A 17102-nucleotide genomic window follows, 5' to 3' on the forward strand; every position below is an offset into this window, starting at 1 on the left:
ACAGGAAATCAATATCAGGTAAGTAGGGGGTCTACCCAACACGGAAAAACATGGCAAGGGGTCTACGACACATAGTTTGGGAAACTCTGGCCTAGATGAAATCAAAACAATCAGGCGACATCACTGCCGAGGATTCTTGTCATTTAAATATTCGTTTATTGAATAATAAAGTCTTTTTCGTAAATAGTAGTCCGATTATGTTTTGCGGAAGTTTATTATAAAAACCTTTTTCAGTTTATTACAAATGAATTAGAGACTTTTTTAATCGAAACTTTGGTACAGACAGTTTTATGCGTTGTCTTATAAATATACTATAGATGTCAGATGTTTGAATTTATAGATAAATAAACAAAAATGGTTGCAATCGAGACAGCGGATGGATGCGCAAGCGGCTGCAACTGTCGTCTATTTTGAATTCGAATCCAAAACATCGCGCTCGGATGTTTGAAAGTTAGACACAATGAATGTTGTACTTTATATCTGCACTTGATTAATACTATTTATCTTACGCAAAAATGTACCTTTCATCCGTCACGCTTGAATGTATGAAGATATAATGTTCTTGTACCTGTTAAATTGATATAAATACGAAGCGATTGCTTACCTAAACAAACACCAATGAGTTTTTTACTCTAACAGAATTTATCTACTGATTTTTATATAATAATTTAAGAGTCTATAAATAGTTGATTTTTTTCAAAACAAAGTGCAATATGTTATTTAATTTAAATGTCTATATATAAGTGATTTTTGCCAGAACAAAACTCAATGGGTTGTTTAATTTAAGCGACTACAAATAGATGATTTTTTGTCAGAACAAAGAGCAATAAGTTATTCAAATAAAGCGTCTATTAATAGGCGAGGTTTTGGCAGAACAAAGTGCAATGAGCTATTTAATTATAGCGTCTATAAATAGGTAATATTTATCGGGAACAAAGTGCAATAAGTTATTTAATTTAAATATGTATAAATAGGTGATCTTTTGGCAGAACAAAGTGCAATGAGTTATTTAATTTAAATATGTATAAATAGGTGATCTTTTGGCAGAACAAAGTGCAATGAGTTATTTAATTTAAATATGTATAAATAGGTGATCTTTTGGCAGAACAAAGTGCAATGAGTTATTTAATTTAAATATGTATAAATAGGTGATCTTTTGGCAGAACAAAGTGCAACGAGTTATTTAATTTAAATATGTATAAATAGGTGATCTTTTGGCAGAACAAAGTGCAATGAGTTATTTAATTTAAATATGTATAAATAGGTGATCTTTTGGCAGAACAAAGTGCAATGAGTTATTTAATTTAAATATGTATAAATAGGTGATCTTTTGGCAGAACAAAGTGCAATGGGTTATTTAATTTAAGCGTCTATAAATAGGTTATTTTTTGCCAAAACAAAGTGGAAGGGGTTATTTAATCTCAGCGACTTAAATAGCTTCCATCCATTAGTATAGTCAGTCATTTAACAGCACCATAGCTAAGTCATAGTTCTATCTCTGATCAGTGTTACTTTAGATTTTACACCTAAGTGTTCTTTCATTGCAATAAATATTATATTTATTGTGACCTCCGAACATTACAACATTACAACGGCATACAAATATACATACAGACATACATATATAAAAGCTTTACGGGGTGAATGTATTGCACATTTGATGTTAATTCATATTTGGTACACTTTTTCCAAATATCAGATGTTACAAAAATTTACTATCTAGTTATAAATACAGCAGACGGCTTATTGCAGATTAATACGCGAGGTAAGGAAGAGATAATATGTATTTCTTAGACATCTCTTTGAGGAGTGAACTGTCTGAAAGATGGTGTAATTCGATGTCCTGACCAAGAGAAAGAAGTGAACAACGAGGGACATCGGATGGTGATAGAGCCAGTTCTGACAGGTTGCGGGGGAATCGCTGATCACCAGAGCACCAACTTAGACTCTCAAAGTCCCAAAATAGATTACTATTTAAGTTAAACACGTTAGCATAAAATAGAATTGGCATTTTGAATAACTTTTTAACAATGTGAACATCAGTGGCATTTCAATACCATCCGTCACTTAAGTTCAGGTACCTAGGGTCGACATTAAGTACCGATGCAGACTCAACCGCTTATGTCAAGAACAGGGTACAGACTGCATGGATGAAGTGGAGGGAAGTGTCAGGCGTTCTATGTGATAACCGTATGCCCATTAAGACCAAGGGTAAAGTCTACAAAGCCGTTGTCAGACCAGCTATGCTCTACGGCTCGGAATGCTGGACTGTAAGTCAGAGACACGAGCAAACACTTCACGTCAATGAGATGAAGATGCTTAGATGGTCGGGTGGCGTCACTAGAATGGACAGGATACGGAACGAATATATCAGAGGTTCGTTTAAGGTAGCTCAGTCAAATGGGCTGGCAGGAAAATAGATTGCGATGGTATGGCCACATTCAACGAAAACCAGATGACCACGTGGTAAAAACTGCCTTAAGTCTCCCAGAATTTCCAAGAGAGAGAGGGCGTCCAAAAACTACTTGGTGGTCTAATATCAGAAAGGAACTGGAAACCCTTCAACTTGATGCAGAGACAACCCATGATAGAGTGGCCTGGCGCAAATTGATAAGGAGACCCGACCCCAAATAAAGGGAAAAGGGAAGAAAGAAGAAGATTTTGAATAAGTTTTTAAAAATTATACAACCTGTGTATCTGTCATTATACAACCAGAAGTTACTTGTCTACATTTTAATACAAAAAGAAATAATGTAACATATTTCAGTGTGATCACTTTATATAGGTTGATTAAAAATAGATGTACAAGTTTTAAACCTTCACGCATGTATAGCTGAGATTGTCAGAAGACGCTTGAAAGTCAATCGACCATACCTATGCCCAACAGTGAACGTCTTGGGATTGAAATGTTAATGATATTTTAATCCCACCACTGGTATTGATATACGTAATATAAATCAAGTTTAAATATACAATATACAATATAGGCATTTAGAACCCGGCGAATTTTAGTTGGTAGAAGGCATATTCATTCGTCTTATTAACTTTGGAAACTGGTTTCATCTGGTTATAACCGGTTATATGGAACATTTTAAAACATTAAGTTCGCTCGTGTAAACTTTACTTAATAAAAACTTCAAATCGTTGTCTTGACTTTCTTTATTTTATTCGGCTTTTTCCGTAAATTTTGCTTATTTTATATTTTTTTTTTTGTAATTTAAATTTAGCGTAAAATCTATTTTAATAAAAGTGTATTTTATCAAGAATATTCTTTAAAAATGTCTGTCAATAAATTGTATTAGGAAATACAGATAAAAAATGTTTATTTGTTAGTCAAGACTGCGATTCTAAAAAAAATTACAGAAATTTTATTAAATAATTATAAGATTAATATTATTTATTATTATATTATTTCTGTATTTGATCAATAATAGATTTATATTTATTATTATTAATATTTTAACTTTGGTAATTATCTCAAAGTTTACATAGTTATTTAATTATGTGTGTGGTATTTTAATATTTATAGTCTTCAATCAAATTATACTAAACAAGACACGAATTAACCTAACGTCAAATAGTAGTATGTCAATTTTTAAAAAGAAAAATATGGTCTAATAATTCGCTAAATAAACCTAAAAACTAATGTCAAAAACTTCAGTAAATATTTATTACAACCTATAAAAGTGATTTTAATATCCGTTTGCAGGTCAACTGTGAATATAAAAGTATTTATCAATCCTAAATAAATAATATAAACAAAAATCAACAGATACTTCGCCGTCAAAACTAGAAAGTAACAAAATGGCGGTCGAGAATCGAAGCGAACCGGTTTAAAGCGGTTCGTTCCGGATCCGAGACCGTTGACCCCTTGTTTTTGATGTCTGTATTTACATGGAATATTAAACCGAGTAATAAAATTTTCTATATGATATTGTTAAACATTAATGTAGAGAATGAGAGAAGATATAGTAAAAGAACTTGTAAAGTATGACGTAAAAATACTTAAAAATTATTTAAAACTAAAGTCATAGATTTAAGCAAAGGGAATGAGAGGTGTCTAATAAAATATACCATAAATAAAACTTTAACTCTGCCGTCAGACGACACCATGGTGGTGTCGTGCGCAAAACATCAGCCAACGGCCGGCGACACCACAGTAGTGTCGCGCATAAAATAGTATAAATAGTATCGTTGAGTTCTGTTGGTGTTTTGTTTAGGTAACAATAAATTACACACGTCAAAAAGTTTTTTGTTTTTATAAGTGCTTGTGCCCTTTCATCATGGCAGACGAAATAGACGACACGATTATTTATGATGAATGCGCGGACGTCTTGTCTGACGTTCCGGACGATTTGGCCGATTCAAAAGAAGACATTGGAGATGAAAAGAGTGAAAATGGAGCAGAATCGTCGGAAGATAGTGAAATATTTACAAGGCGAATTTGACATTGCATCTTAAAGACTGCTTTGCTTCATACCATACGAAAGAAAAATACTGAATACTAAAGAGAATGGAAAAAAATAAATATATAATACAAACAATTTTTGTATTTATTTACGTATGTATATCTTCGAAATTTCATGAAAGTAAGGGAACAGGGTTGAGAGCGCATGAGAATTAGAGATGAGTTTAAAACTTTACAATTCATAATTTCCCGATAATGTCAAAAACGGCCGGCGACAAGCCATGTAATCCGAATTAGCGCTGCCGGCGCCAAGCGAATAAATTTTTACGAAACATGCGGACGGTAAAGTGTTAATGTTTTTGATTGCGATATCAGATATGTCGACACCACTATATAGTTTTGGCAATTAAAAGTAATTTCAAATACAACAATTACTTGAGAATCTTCTTATTGTAATTGTACAACAAAGCCTTGAGAGATAAACGAGTAAAACCTTCTCTTTAGCTATTGGCGCTTCGCTATTTAAACCAACCAATAAATTCACAAATATTCACCTACCCTCATAACTTTTTTTACTTTTTAAAAATTTCTTATCCAAGGATTTCCTGCGACCATTATCCTGGATCCACTTTTTTAATTAAGTGTTGTGAAATTTTATATTTAACCATTCCCATTAAGATTTGTTTTTGTAGAACTTTAAATCCGAATTCATATACGCTCTTCTAACTTTAAAAGCGATCACAATAAAAGCCTCTCTAAGTTTGGAATTTTCTCAATTCATATGTATCTACTATAGCAGAGCTCAATTTGATTCTAGTTTCTATCTAAATAGGTACTTCTTCATTCATATCATACATAAGTCAATGATCCATAGACGGAATTAAAAATATTAACAAAAACTACTTGAGAAGTTTTCAATTGTCTGGCATATACTCAGAATTGGCAAGATGATCACGCTAGCGGTGTATGATAAGGATATTACATCATCGTCATAAAATTATTTAGATACTCTTTATTGATACGTTGCATTTTAACTTATTGCGATGAATGCGACCTGATTCGGGAAAAACTCGCAATCAATCAGCAATAATGATTCAAATTTGTCTAATGAATTCAGGTGTTACTTTGCGGAAGTCTATCCTAAGTAAGAAAAGGACTAATATATGTAGTTTGTAACTCGGTGTTTGACACTAATCGGTGTAACATAACTTCTCAAGATGCCAGTGGAGGGGTGAACCACGTGTTGAGTGATTTAACGGTGGTAGTTGTATAATTCGCATTGTTTGCCGCACGCGCATTTATCAGCGGGCTGGCGGGCGGTGCACTTTATTGCACGACTACTGCTACATAGCAGAAGTAGCTATATATTAGTCCTTTTCTAAAAATCAATAAACTAATATCTTTTATTACCTTATAATCAGGACTTTGACAGTTTTGATACTTTCCTCTAGACATTTTTATACGAATACAAAAGTGTGAAACCTCTGTGAACAGTGTTATAAATTGACAATGTAAGATGGCGACATTTTTAAATAAACTAAAGAGGTTAGGCAGAAAGCGCGGCAGTGAAAGGAACAGCATTTATTCCATGGTGTCGTGCAGTGACCTGACGCCAGGCAGCCTGGAGGTGTGGTTGGACCTCCCCGATGAAATCAAATACGACCCCGCATTGGCACCGTTCAAGCAACTCTATGAACAACGTCATGGTGAGATCATTTATATAATAATAATATATACATATATTTATTAACAATCGACGGTCGTCGGGGCTGAAGTTTTTGATTGGCTACCACTATTCGGAGCAGTGGTTGCCCAGGTAGAGGTCTGAGACTTGCGATCGTGGGCCATGGGTTCAATTCCCGGGATACAATACCTAATATATAAAATTCTCGTGTCACGGTGTTCGAACTTGAACTCCTCTGAAACGGCTTGACCGATTTTTACCAAATTTTATATGCGTATTCAGTAGGTCTGAGAATCGGCTACTATCTATTTTTCATACCCCTAAGTGATAAGGGTGGTTCACCCCTAAATTTTTTATCCTATTTTTTATACAATTTTTTTTGTTTTTATTTTTTTATGATGTAACATATAAAAATACACACAACCCAAAATTTTCACCTCGTTACGATCAAACCCTTATTTTTTATTTGTTAATTAAAAACTTTATTTTTTCTTGCAAAACAACGTTTGCGGGATCAGCTAGTTATATATATATATATAATAACACGATTGACAAAACGTCACATAGGTGTGCGACAGAGATAATACTTTTTGAAGCCGTAATTAGCCGATTGTCTCTTTCCAAAGTTCGATGTGCAATAATCATCGCCGGGTACAGCATCTTTATGTAATTCGTGATGTACTGTTACGAAATAATTACCCTATTTCGTAACACACTGTAGCTATTTTTAAGCTAATAAGATGAGACATTATCTAATGGATTCAGGCGCTATTTTGCGGAAGTCCATTCTAAGTAAGAAAAGGACCAATATATAGCTACTTCCGCCAATGCAGCAGTAGTCGTGCAATAAAGTGCACCGCCCGCCAGTCCGCTGATAAATGCGCGTGCGGCAAACAATGCGAATTACACAACTATGACCATTTAATCACCCAACACGTGTTTCACCCCTCCACGGGACATCCGCAGGAGTAATGTTACACCGATTAGTGCCAAACACAGGGTCACCACAAATACAGGTACTTTGTATAATAAAATACGCAACGTGATACGGCTTCAGTTAAACTGAACAGACCACCTTTCACAAGGTCACTCCTAAATTGTACCGCATTCCAAGCCAATCAAGTTCAAGTTCAGAAAACCATATCAATACATCTTTATCAGACTAAGTAGCACTAAGCATATATGAATGAATAAAAAAGAAAAATTAATAGAAGAGTGATGTTGGGCATTTATCGCACAAATACTGCTGCAATAGTGGAAGTAGCTATATATTGGTCCTTTTCTTACTTATGAGACATTAATTAAGCATCAAAATCTTTTCACTTACCTGATACATAACATATGTTAAATACAAAATTATTTCACAGGTGCATTGGTTGAATCTAGTGAAGCTCCTGCAGTAGTAGACAAGGAGACCACCAATGGAAAAGCAACAGAAGATCAGCCTGGTGATAATGATACAAGACAAGATGGAGTCGCAAAAGATTGTAGCAATGGGTTTGTTGAATTATTAAATTTACTTATTATGAACCATGAACACTTTAGATCAGAGTTCCCCAAACTTTTTTGTGTCGTAGATCCCTTGCCATGTTTTTCCGTGTTAGGTAGACCCCCTACCTACCTGATATTGATTTCCTGTAAATTTCTAACTGTAGTGAAGTTTAATTAAAAACTTAAAGTAAAACACATGTTAATTTATACATTTATTTTTTGAATTTAAATTAAAACTACTCAAATTAAAATTTTGTATCTGTTATGTAAAATATACATAACATAAAATAAACATAAAATAAGCTATAAATAAATTACATAAGCAATAAGTCAATATTTTTAGTGAGAAGGATGAACCTGATGCTTTAATAATAAATTATCAACATTTGGCGTCAATTTTGTAAGGGTTAATCCTAAATATCCTCGGCTGATTATGTCCAGTCTGTGGACCCCCAAATTTTTTCCGCTGACGTAGACCCCTTGCAGGTTGTCATAGACCCCTAGGGGTCGATATAGACCATTTTGGGAATCACTGCTTTAGATCATTGTATTGTTGAACATAGACGTACTTTATACCTATAGTAACACTGAATTTGCTTTATCGTACTTTTGAAAATTGTATTGTAAATGTTAAACAAGCAGTCAGAACGTTTCTGCTTCTGTTATGCCTTTATAAACAAACATTTTTGATGATATTAAAAATACAGGCTCAATTCTTAAAGTACTTGAGTCGTATGTATTAGGGGGACCGGAAAGTAATGTCTTTTTTGTCGAAATATTTTACAGAAAAACCGATTTGTTTGTTACTGCCCCTGGATTGAATTTGTAAACTAGATGGCAAAAGGTTGTTGATATAGAAGGTGAATATATTGATGATCAGAAATAAAAAAACTTGTTAAAACTGTAGTCGTGTGAATTTAACTTAAGAATGCGACATTACTTTCCGGTCTCCTTAATAAACCTGGGACAAATAGTCACATTAAAAATCAATCGAAAATTCCACTAGACAGTTTAGAATATAACACAGTACGTTTACAAAATGTACTCAAAATCGCAAATATGTCCATACATTTATATAAATACTTATAAAAGTACAATAAAATACATAATTATGAATGTAACAACGAATAAAACGAGTATCTAAGAGAGAAAAGAAGAAAATGGCTTAAAAACTTAGCAAAAAAATCTTTCACTCCACGTCAGGCAAAGATTGACGTAATATTTGAAACATAAAATATTTCAGTTGATTTTCAGTTCTCACTTTTACAATGGACAGAATGTAAAAGGATCTAAACTAATTGAAACTACCTCACAGATTGCTGGAACACACAAAGCCCGCGGAAGAGAAGATAAAGTCATTAAAGAAGAAGCAGGTAAGAGATGCAGAAATATTGATTTAGATTTAACTTAAACAAGTTGGAGATGCAATTAAAATGTATCGATTCTAATTATGTAAATGCATTGGATTGCATTGGGAGCCTTCTGTCGAGGGTCCAAATATCTAAATGTATAAAAAGACCCGCCTTTTTATCTAAAAAAATATAATTATAGGTTCTTCTCCCCTTCTTCTCCTTTTCTTCCTCTCTTTTCTCTTCTCTTCTTCTCTCTTTTTTTCTTCTTATCGTTTCTTCTCTTCTTCTTCTTATCTTTTTCTACTTCACTTTCCTTTTCTCTTTTTATTCTTATTGTTTCTTCTCTTCTTCTTCTTCTTCTCCTCTCCTTATCTTCTTCTCACCTAAAACCGCACATGAGAGCATCTATTAATTTCCCACGACTTTATGTCATCGGTACCAGTGGGAGTCTACCCACGCTGCGTCTACCGGCTCGCGGCTGCCACTTTTCGGCCCCAACTGCCACAGGTTGCACCAGCGATGTGTCCTTTCCACTGTCACTTCAGACAAACAATTTTTCGAGCTATGTCAGTGACTTTAGTTTTTCTGCGGAAAGCCTCATTTTTATATTCGATACATTCATTATTGCATCAAACTTATCTTTTTCTAATACAGTAAGACGTCGAATGATTTCAATTTTATTTCATTTATCTTAAAAAACAAAATCATTGTTAGAAAACTCTATAATCTAAATATATAAAAAAATCTTTCGTATTTACCTAGGTGACGCAATTACACGATAACGGGTTTATTGTACTTCATTTATTCTTTTTCTATTAGTTTCCTGATACTTTGCGGAAGTTTCTTGTGGAGAAACATTCCTATTTCCATAAAGGCTCGCATTTAAAATGTCGATCAATTAAACGCAAGGCCTTTCGTTGAGTGTTTATGGCATCAGTATTGAATGTCATGATGACCAGTCCTGCAACACACAACCTTAAATATGTCATTTGCCCACACAGTGGGCGGCCTGCCCACGCCTCCTCTACCGACTCGTGATTACCTCTAGAAAACCTTTCCGTCGCAATGGCCACATATAACTATTTCGTTGTTAAATAAATACATTTAAAAAACTTTTAAATTAAACGGTTTTTTGATACCCATATTGTGGTGGTTGTGGAAAAATATGTACCTAGTCCGCCATATTGGAACGGCGTCCATATTGAATTTTAAATTTAGACATAATCATCGTGTTTTACTATTGTAGCACTTTCATTTGATACCCATATTGAGGGGGTTAAGGAAAAATATGTAATCCGCCATTTTGTATCGGCGGCCATCTTAGATTTATAATGTTATTGATTTTATTATATTGTATTGTCATCTAAATTAAATGTGTGTACCAAATTTCAGATCAATCTGACAACGGGAAGGTGCTTAAATTTCAATTTATAATTTTGACCCAAATAAATTCCGTACAGGTCGAACTAAATAAAACCGTTTAATATATATAGTTCTTATTGTAATTAGTACTATTTTTAACAGATTGATAGAGCTCTGCGTATTTTTAAACTATGCGCACTAGTGGGCTGTTGGGCGCTTCTCACTGTGTCCCTACTCCTCAACACGGAGTCAAGCGACGTGGTACTCCACGCCGCAGTGGAGTCTGGAAATATTGTAGGTATGTAAAATGGAATTGGGTTTATGGTGAAACTAAAATCGACTATTTACGTTCATCATAGGTGATATAAGTTGGTAAGTTGAAGCGATAGTTATCAAACCATATATCGCATTGAAAAAATGGGTGCGAAATCCTCTAGAGAAAGGAGATCGCGGACTTACCAGTGAATGTCCCGCAAGGCAGACAGACCTTCCAATAGGTCCTTTTGGAAATATATATAAATATTTAATGGAATCAGGCGTTATTTTGCGGAAGTCCGTCCTAACTAATAAAAGGACCAATATTTAGCCACTTCCGCACATGCAGTGGTAGTCGTGCAACAAAGTGCACCGCCCGCCAGTGATTTAACGGTGGCAGTTGTGTAATTCGCATTGTTTGCCGCATGCGCATTTATCAGCGCCCTGGCTAAGTATTTGTCCTTTTCTTACTATAAAAATATGGTTGAAATGGTGATGATAATAATAAATTAGAAAAGTAAGACTTAATTTTTATTTATTTAACACAGTGTAAGTAATGTTAATATTTCATAGGTTTTCTTCTATTTGTGGACCTTTCGTTGTTCCCTACCACGGTAAAGCAAGGAATATTTATACAATTAAACATTTTGTTATTAATATTGTTACACTCGTCTCTTATCCTTTTTAACTTCTTCCATTCCTTTTTCTTTTTTATTCCTTTATATATGCTTAGTGCTACTTAGTCCGATATAATATGTCCGTATAGATAAGGTTTTCTGACCTTGAACTTGATTGGCTTGGAATGCGGTACAATTTAGGAGTGAGCTTGTGAAAGGTGGTCTGTTCAGTTTAACTGAAGCCGTATCACGTTGCGTATTTTATTATACAAAGAACCTGTGTTTGTGGTGACTCTGTGTTTGGCACTAATCGGTGTAACATAACTCCTGAAGATGCCCCGTGGAGGGTAGAAACACGTGTTGAGTGATTTAACGGTGGCAGTTGTGTAATTCGCATTGTTTGCCGTATACGCATTTATCAGCGGGCTGGCGGGCGGTGCACTTTGTTGCACGACTGCCACTGCATGTGCGGAAGTGGCTAAACATTGGTCCTTTTCTTACTTAGGATGGACTTCCGCAAGGTAACGCCTGATTCCATTAAATAAAAAGAACCTATTGCATTTATTATTAATAAGCATTATCTTTCTTCGTTTTTGTAAAAAAAATGCTTTCAATCGGTTCTATTTTGTTTTTGGTTTTTAATTCTATCTCCCTTATCATGGTTTCAGGGACTATTGATACAATTAAATGATTTAACTGAATATTACTATTGTCATAGTCCTCTTTCATCCTTCTTTATATTCATTCATTTCTCTTTTATCCCTCCACAATATCTTGCATTCCTTCTCTTACCTTTCCTTTCGTATATCGCCTCACTTCCATCTCCTTCTATTTGAGATCCAACATTTACATCCTCTATTAATTTTGTTTGTTCATTTGTTTTTTTATATTAGCCTTGTTTAGTATTCACTTTCTTTTTTAGTTTTTGGTTTAAATTATTTCAATTATATCATTTATTTATACTCTTATAGGTTCTATGACGTTACTACAGAAGTGTAGGAAGGCTTTATGACTCCTCATTGCTCACTAGTGAGGTGATGGTTTCTTGCCGATCCTTTCTTCCAAGGCATTCGAAGGTTAAAGTTGGACTTATTTCTTTATTTACAGAATATGAAGTCGGTACCTCGTCAGATAGGTTGAGAGTTTTGGTGAATTTAAACGGACCATTGGAAGAAGTAGAGGCGAACGATACAAACGTACTGCACATCTGGCTGCAGAGGACTTCATACAGGACTGAACAGGTACTTTATTGATAGATCTCTAGAGCTTTCTCTAGGTCATCTAGGTAGGTACAAGTCCGGAATCAACCATCATCACTATAATTATCATCATATCAGCCGAAAGGTCAGGGCGGCTTAACCTATTGTGCAGGGTGTTCAATGAACACGGGCACCGCCGTCTCATGGGACGCCGCCCGCCTTGCTTCTGGCGCTCTCTGAGACGGCGGCGCCAGAAGCAAGGCCGTAACTGATACCATATTATAAGCTATATCTACTTATTTTTCGTTACGACGGCAAAGTTAATAATTGTAGCGGGGGGAGGGGGGAGGTCAGGCCTAGAGGGCGCCAGGGTTTCATTGCACACGGGCGCTACACGAGCTAGAGCTGCCCCTGAGTAGGGTCAACGAACATATTTCTGTCTACTTTATAAAAGATTGTAGGGTTACGTAAAGTGTGGTTTAGATGAAACATCCTCTGCCCTCCTATCTTCTCAATCACGCGGAATATGTAAAGTTGCTTAAGCCAATAACGATCATTCGTAGAAAGAAACATTATCTCGAAAATTTTATATTAATCGTCATTGAAATTGCTTTACCTTGTTTACTGGAAGTACGCTTTTAGCCCGCATGTACAAAAATTTTCCAATTCTGTTACCATGACCTAAAAATGTAGCGAGTTTGTCGCATACTAAGCGTGTAGGAGAAATCTACACAAGCGATAACATGTGTCGTTACACGAACGATTGCGTAAAACACTACATACGTGTTCGGCCCTTAAATATGAATAGACTTGTTCATCTTGTACGAATAGGTTATCTGAAGACTTATCTAGAATAAATTTGAAAGGTTGTTGAGTAGCGACTCCTTTCTATTTCTTTCAAAACAGTTGTTGGGACTTCCCGCAAATTTTAACATAACCAAGAGATTTATACTGGACCAAGCTTGTACAGATAATTCATGTAAATATATGTTTGATGTAATACACAGGAACAAACTCGTCTAAAACACAGGCTAGTTCTAATTTAGATCCTAGAGAAAACCCAATGAAATTCATAATATATACATTTGTAATATTACTAACCAACATATTGTATAATTGTTCTCTGTTCGACAGGCGTTGTAAATGTGAATATTTTCCTTATGATAAACACAACAGATTTGAATGTTATAAAAGTTTTTTTTTTTTTATATTAGATCCGTCAAAAAGTTCACAGTTTTAGTGGTCAAACTCAACGATATGTCTTGTTTGTATTTTGTTTTTGTACGTTGTATTTTGGTTCTACTCGATGTTGATTATCAAATGATTGTGGTAATTTGATTATAATTTTAAAAAACTAGGTAACAGTAAAATAATACGTCACAATAGACTGACATGACAAGCGAAACTGCATCTCGATACAAACTGTCAAATATAAAAAGTATAAAAAATAAATAAAAATATAAAGAGTTTTCATATGACGCAGTCAGGCATATGAAACCTCTTTAGTCATATTAAACTATAAATAATAATAAAATATATTAATTTATTGCTCCATTAAACGATATAGAGGTTCATAGTATATGAAATGATCACCGTCATACTGGTAGAACTCAAGTGGTGATAAAAGAAATGAAGTAGATAACAGTAAAGAATTGTCTTGCAGTGATATATTTCAGATCACAAAAATAGCATTCACTACAATTGCATCTCAAATGATCGTTATAGATAATATTATTCGATAGTACATTCGATCTAAAAATGTAACACCCATACCTATCAGTAGTAAGTAATCAAAAAGTAAAGTGAAATTGTCATTTAAGGTTGACCAGGGCCACATCTAAAAAATCTAAGATTTGGTGCTTGAAAATCAACAAACAGAGACCTCGCTGATAGTGTTGAAATATCATTTTGCACAGCTTAAAACATTTTATGTTTTTTGTCTCAAACACATCTAGTCTTGATTGGTCGATGTCATACTACATCGGTTCATTTTCTACCAAAAATCAACTTATATCGTTCCGTAACCACCGTATTTACCTGTTTTGACTCCATCTGACATCTTGCTTTTAAAAAAACTAAAAAAGCTAATACGGGGACGCAGTTTTGAGACATTTGAGGAGATTAAAACCAAATCAAAACAGATCTTGAAGGCTATATTGCAAAAAGACTGTTCCGATTGTTTCTAAGATTGGAAAAAGATTTGGCAAAAGTGCATTCTATACATCGAGGATTAATTTGAACGGGATGAAATTGATAGAATTTTCGTTTTATGAATCAATTCACATTACTTTTTGATCATAATATTAAATGTATTCTATGAAATCCCCGAGCGGGTGTCGGATACATCGCGTTATAGAGGGGTGAACCAGGTATGATGCTCTCGGAGTTGACAACCGCCATACCAGGTTTAATATATCTTATCTTTCAATATATTGGTTGTACTTCTGTCCATATCTAAAACGTTTTAAATGAACCCATCCAACTTTAGATCATTTTATATGTCTTTACAAAAATGAAGTGTGATTTTATAGACAAATTTTGCTTTTTTTCCGCTGCCAACATACAAATTTGCAATGAATTTATTCACTATTTCTCATTAAATTTACATATAATACTATTTTTTTACAACGATATACCTGTGACATGATTTTCTGAAAGTCGCTTCAACTTATTCCGTTTCGTAATCATATATGCTGTTATAAACAAGGAAACATGTTGTACGGTGACGCCATTGCACTGATAACAGTACGGTACATACAATGGTGTTTACGACAAGCTATCAAACTTTAACTGCAGCTCGTAAAGACTTTAATACACCATCTGTATAACCTTCATTGAGTTTTGCTTTGAAAACATCTAAGTTGTCTATGCTTTTCTCAAAATATTCTTCTGTTATTAGGATTTTAACTGTCTCTTCTTTTGTTTGGCTGTCCAATAACCTTATTCACGCATCACGCTATGAGTAACTCTTTGTGGCTGTGTTTATATTGACAATCAGAGCTTTGAATATACATTTAATCGGTGATAAAGTCTCTTTTTTTTTTTCTTCTTATCATAAGCCGAGAGAATAATTTGCGAAATATACTTCATGACAATCATGCAAGTAACATTGCAGATTAGATTTGCACTGTTTACTACTATTTATTACTAATTACTTCACTCCTCAATAAAATTCCATGTTATATATTCCATCCAATAGATATAATGAAAACACTTGTAAATGAATATATTGCAAAGCTGCACTAATATTAGATTATATATTAGAGAGGGCATAACCAGGATTTCTGCTCCGACTGCCTTGTATTTCGGGGGACTTCACCTTGGTCACGAGGAGGAAGAAAAGATTCCTTCCTCATCATCGACAATAAATGTTGCCCTGTCTTCCTAAAGTTCTGTAGAAAGATGGTACAGTGCAGTGGTAAATAAAAATAAGACTCAAGGATACAACAAAAGGATCGGATAATATCTACGATAAGTTTTACCTGCAAGCAGAAAGAGGTGCATAAATAAGATAAAAATTATTATTAGAAAATAAAAATAGAAAGTAAATAAGTTATATACGAGTCAAATAAACTGTGATACTGTATTAATCTGTGATCTAGTAGTAAGAACGAGGGAAGAAAGGCAATGTGTGAAAGAAGATATGAAAGAGAAAAGAAGAAACAGATCGTGAACAACAGAAGAAGAGTTTACAAGAAATTGAGAGAGATGAAAGGAGAATGATAAATAAAATTAATAATAATAAAGTCACTGTCCCAAATACGGTAGAGGCACGACGAGGCGGTAGAGAAAGAAAGGCAAATAAAACGAGGATTCCTAAGAGAAGTAGGGAGGCTATGAAGAAAACTGGTTCATATATATCCTATTAAATCTACTTTAAACATTAATAAAAAATGGGAAGAAACTTACAGTACATCCTAAGTATTTGTTGTATCTATGTGTCAAGATTTATTTATTTTTCTAGCGATTTTTCAAGATATATCTTGAGCAGTAAAAATATAGTTTAGTCGGCCTATGGATAAGCGTTTTTTTGTCATTTTCCTTTTCTTCTTCGCCTCGAATAAATTGTCATATTTGATCAAGAAGACTATGATCTTGATCAACAAAGAAAATTAAAAAATATACAAGTTATGTCTATATATTCTTCTGTTACAGAACTCCTCGATATGGTCGGTGCGTCTGAAAGCCGATGCGATCATGAACTTTGCGCCAAGCGTCTCAGATAGTAAGATCTTGGAACTGGAAGAAGATTCCGTCGAGGCGTCCGAGAATAAAACACACAACGTGACGGAACTAACAATGGAGACCATTGCGTATGAATTAGATCCAGACTCAAACAATCTCGGTAATATATTATCTATATCTTAATGCTAATTAAAATGCTTTGTATAATGATCGTAGACATTTTCGGGTATAATTTTTTTTCTTGTAATTCTTTTTTAACAATTCTCTTGCTTCCTTAACAGCATCTTTCGTTATTTTTCTTCCACTCCTTTAGTATTCTTCTCTGCTTTCATACCTCTACTTTATTGTTAAAATATTACAGTTTGTAACCTATTATTATGATTCTAGTTTTCTCATCACATTAACTTATTGCATATATTTCTTTATTAAACGAAACAAAGAATATCAAGTGTTTTAGAAAAATTACATGGTCCTTCAGACCTTCGAGAATGTTCTTCCAAACGTAGGTGAACGTCCAAAAACACGCCTGCAAGTTCAGCTTTTTGAATA

General features: G+C 34.2%; 1 protein-coding gene across 1 annotated transcript in view; it reads left to right on the top strand.

Annotated features, from left to right (window-relative positions):
• The window catches only part of LOC137922733 (P protein-like), a 61320-nt gene that overhangs the window by 32791 nt on the left and 11427 nt on the right, over nt 1-17102 (top strand). Inside the window, exons 2-7 of the mRNA XM_068765780.1 lie at nt 6011-6114; nt 7460-7589; nt 8899-8956; nt 10460-10595; nt 12277-12410; nt 16524-16713. Of these exons, the coding sequence (XP_068621881.1) occupies nt 6011-6114; nt 7460-7589; nt 8899-8956; nt 10460-10595; nt 12277-12410; nt 16524-16713 (752 nt within the window). The remainder of the gene's footprint in view (nt 1-6010; nt 6115-7459; nt 7590-8898; nt 8957-10459; nt 10596-12276; nt 12411-16523; nt 16714-17102) is intronic.

The sequence above is a fragment of the Battus philenor genome, unplaced genomic scaffold (genome assembly GCF_028537555.1).
Source record: "Battus philenor isolate CCGP_79_NKW_IND1 unplaced genomic scaffold, ilBatPhil1.0.hap1 SCAF_20, whole genome shotgun sequence".
In the NCBI taxonomy this organism is placed as follows: domain Eukaryota; kingdom Metazoa; phylum Arthropoda; class Insecta; order Lepidoptera; family Papilionidae; genus Battus; species Battus philenor.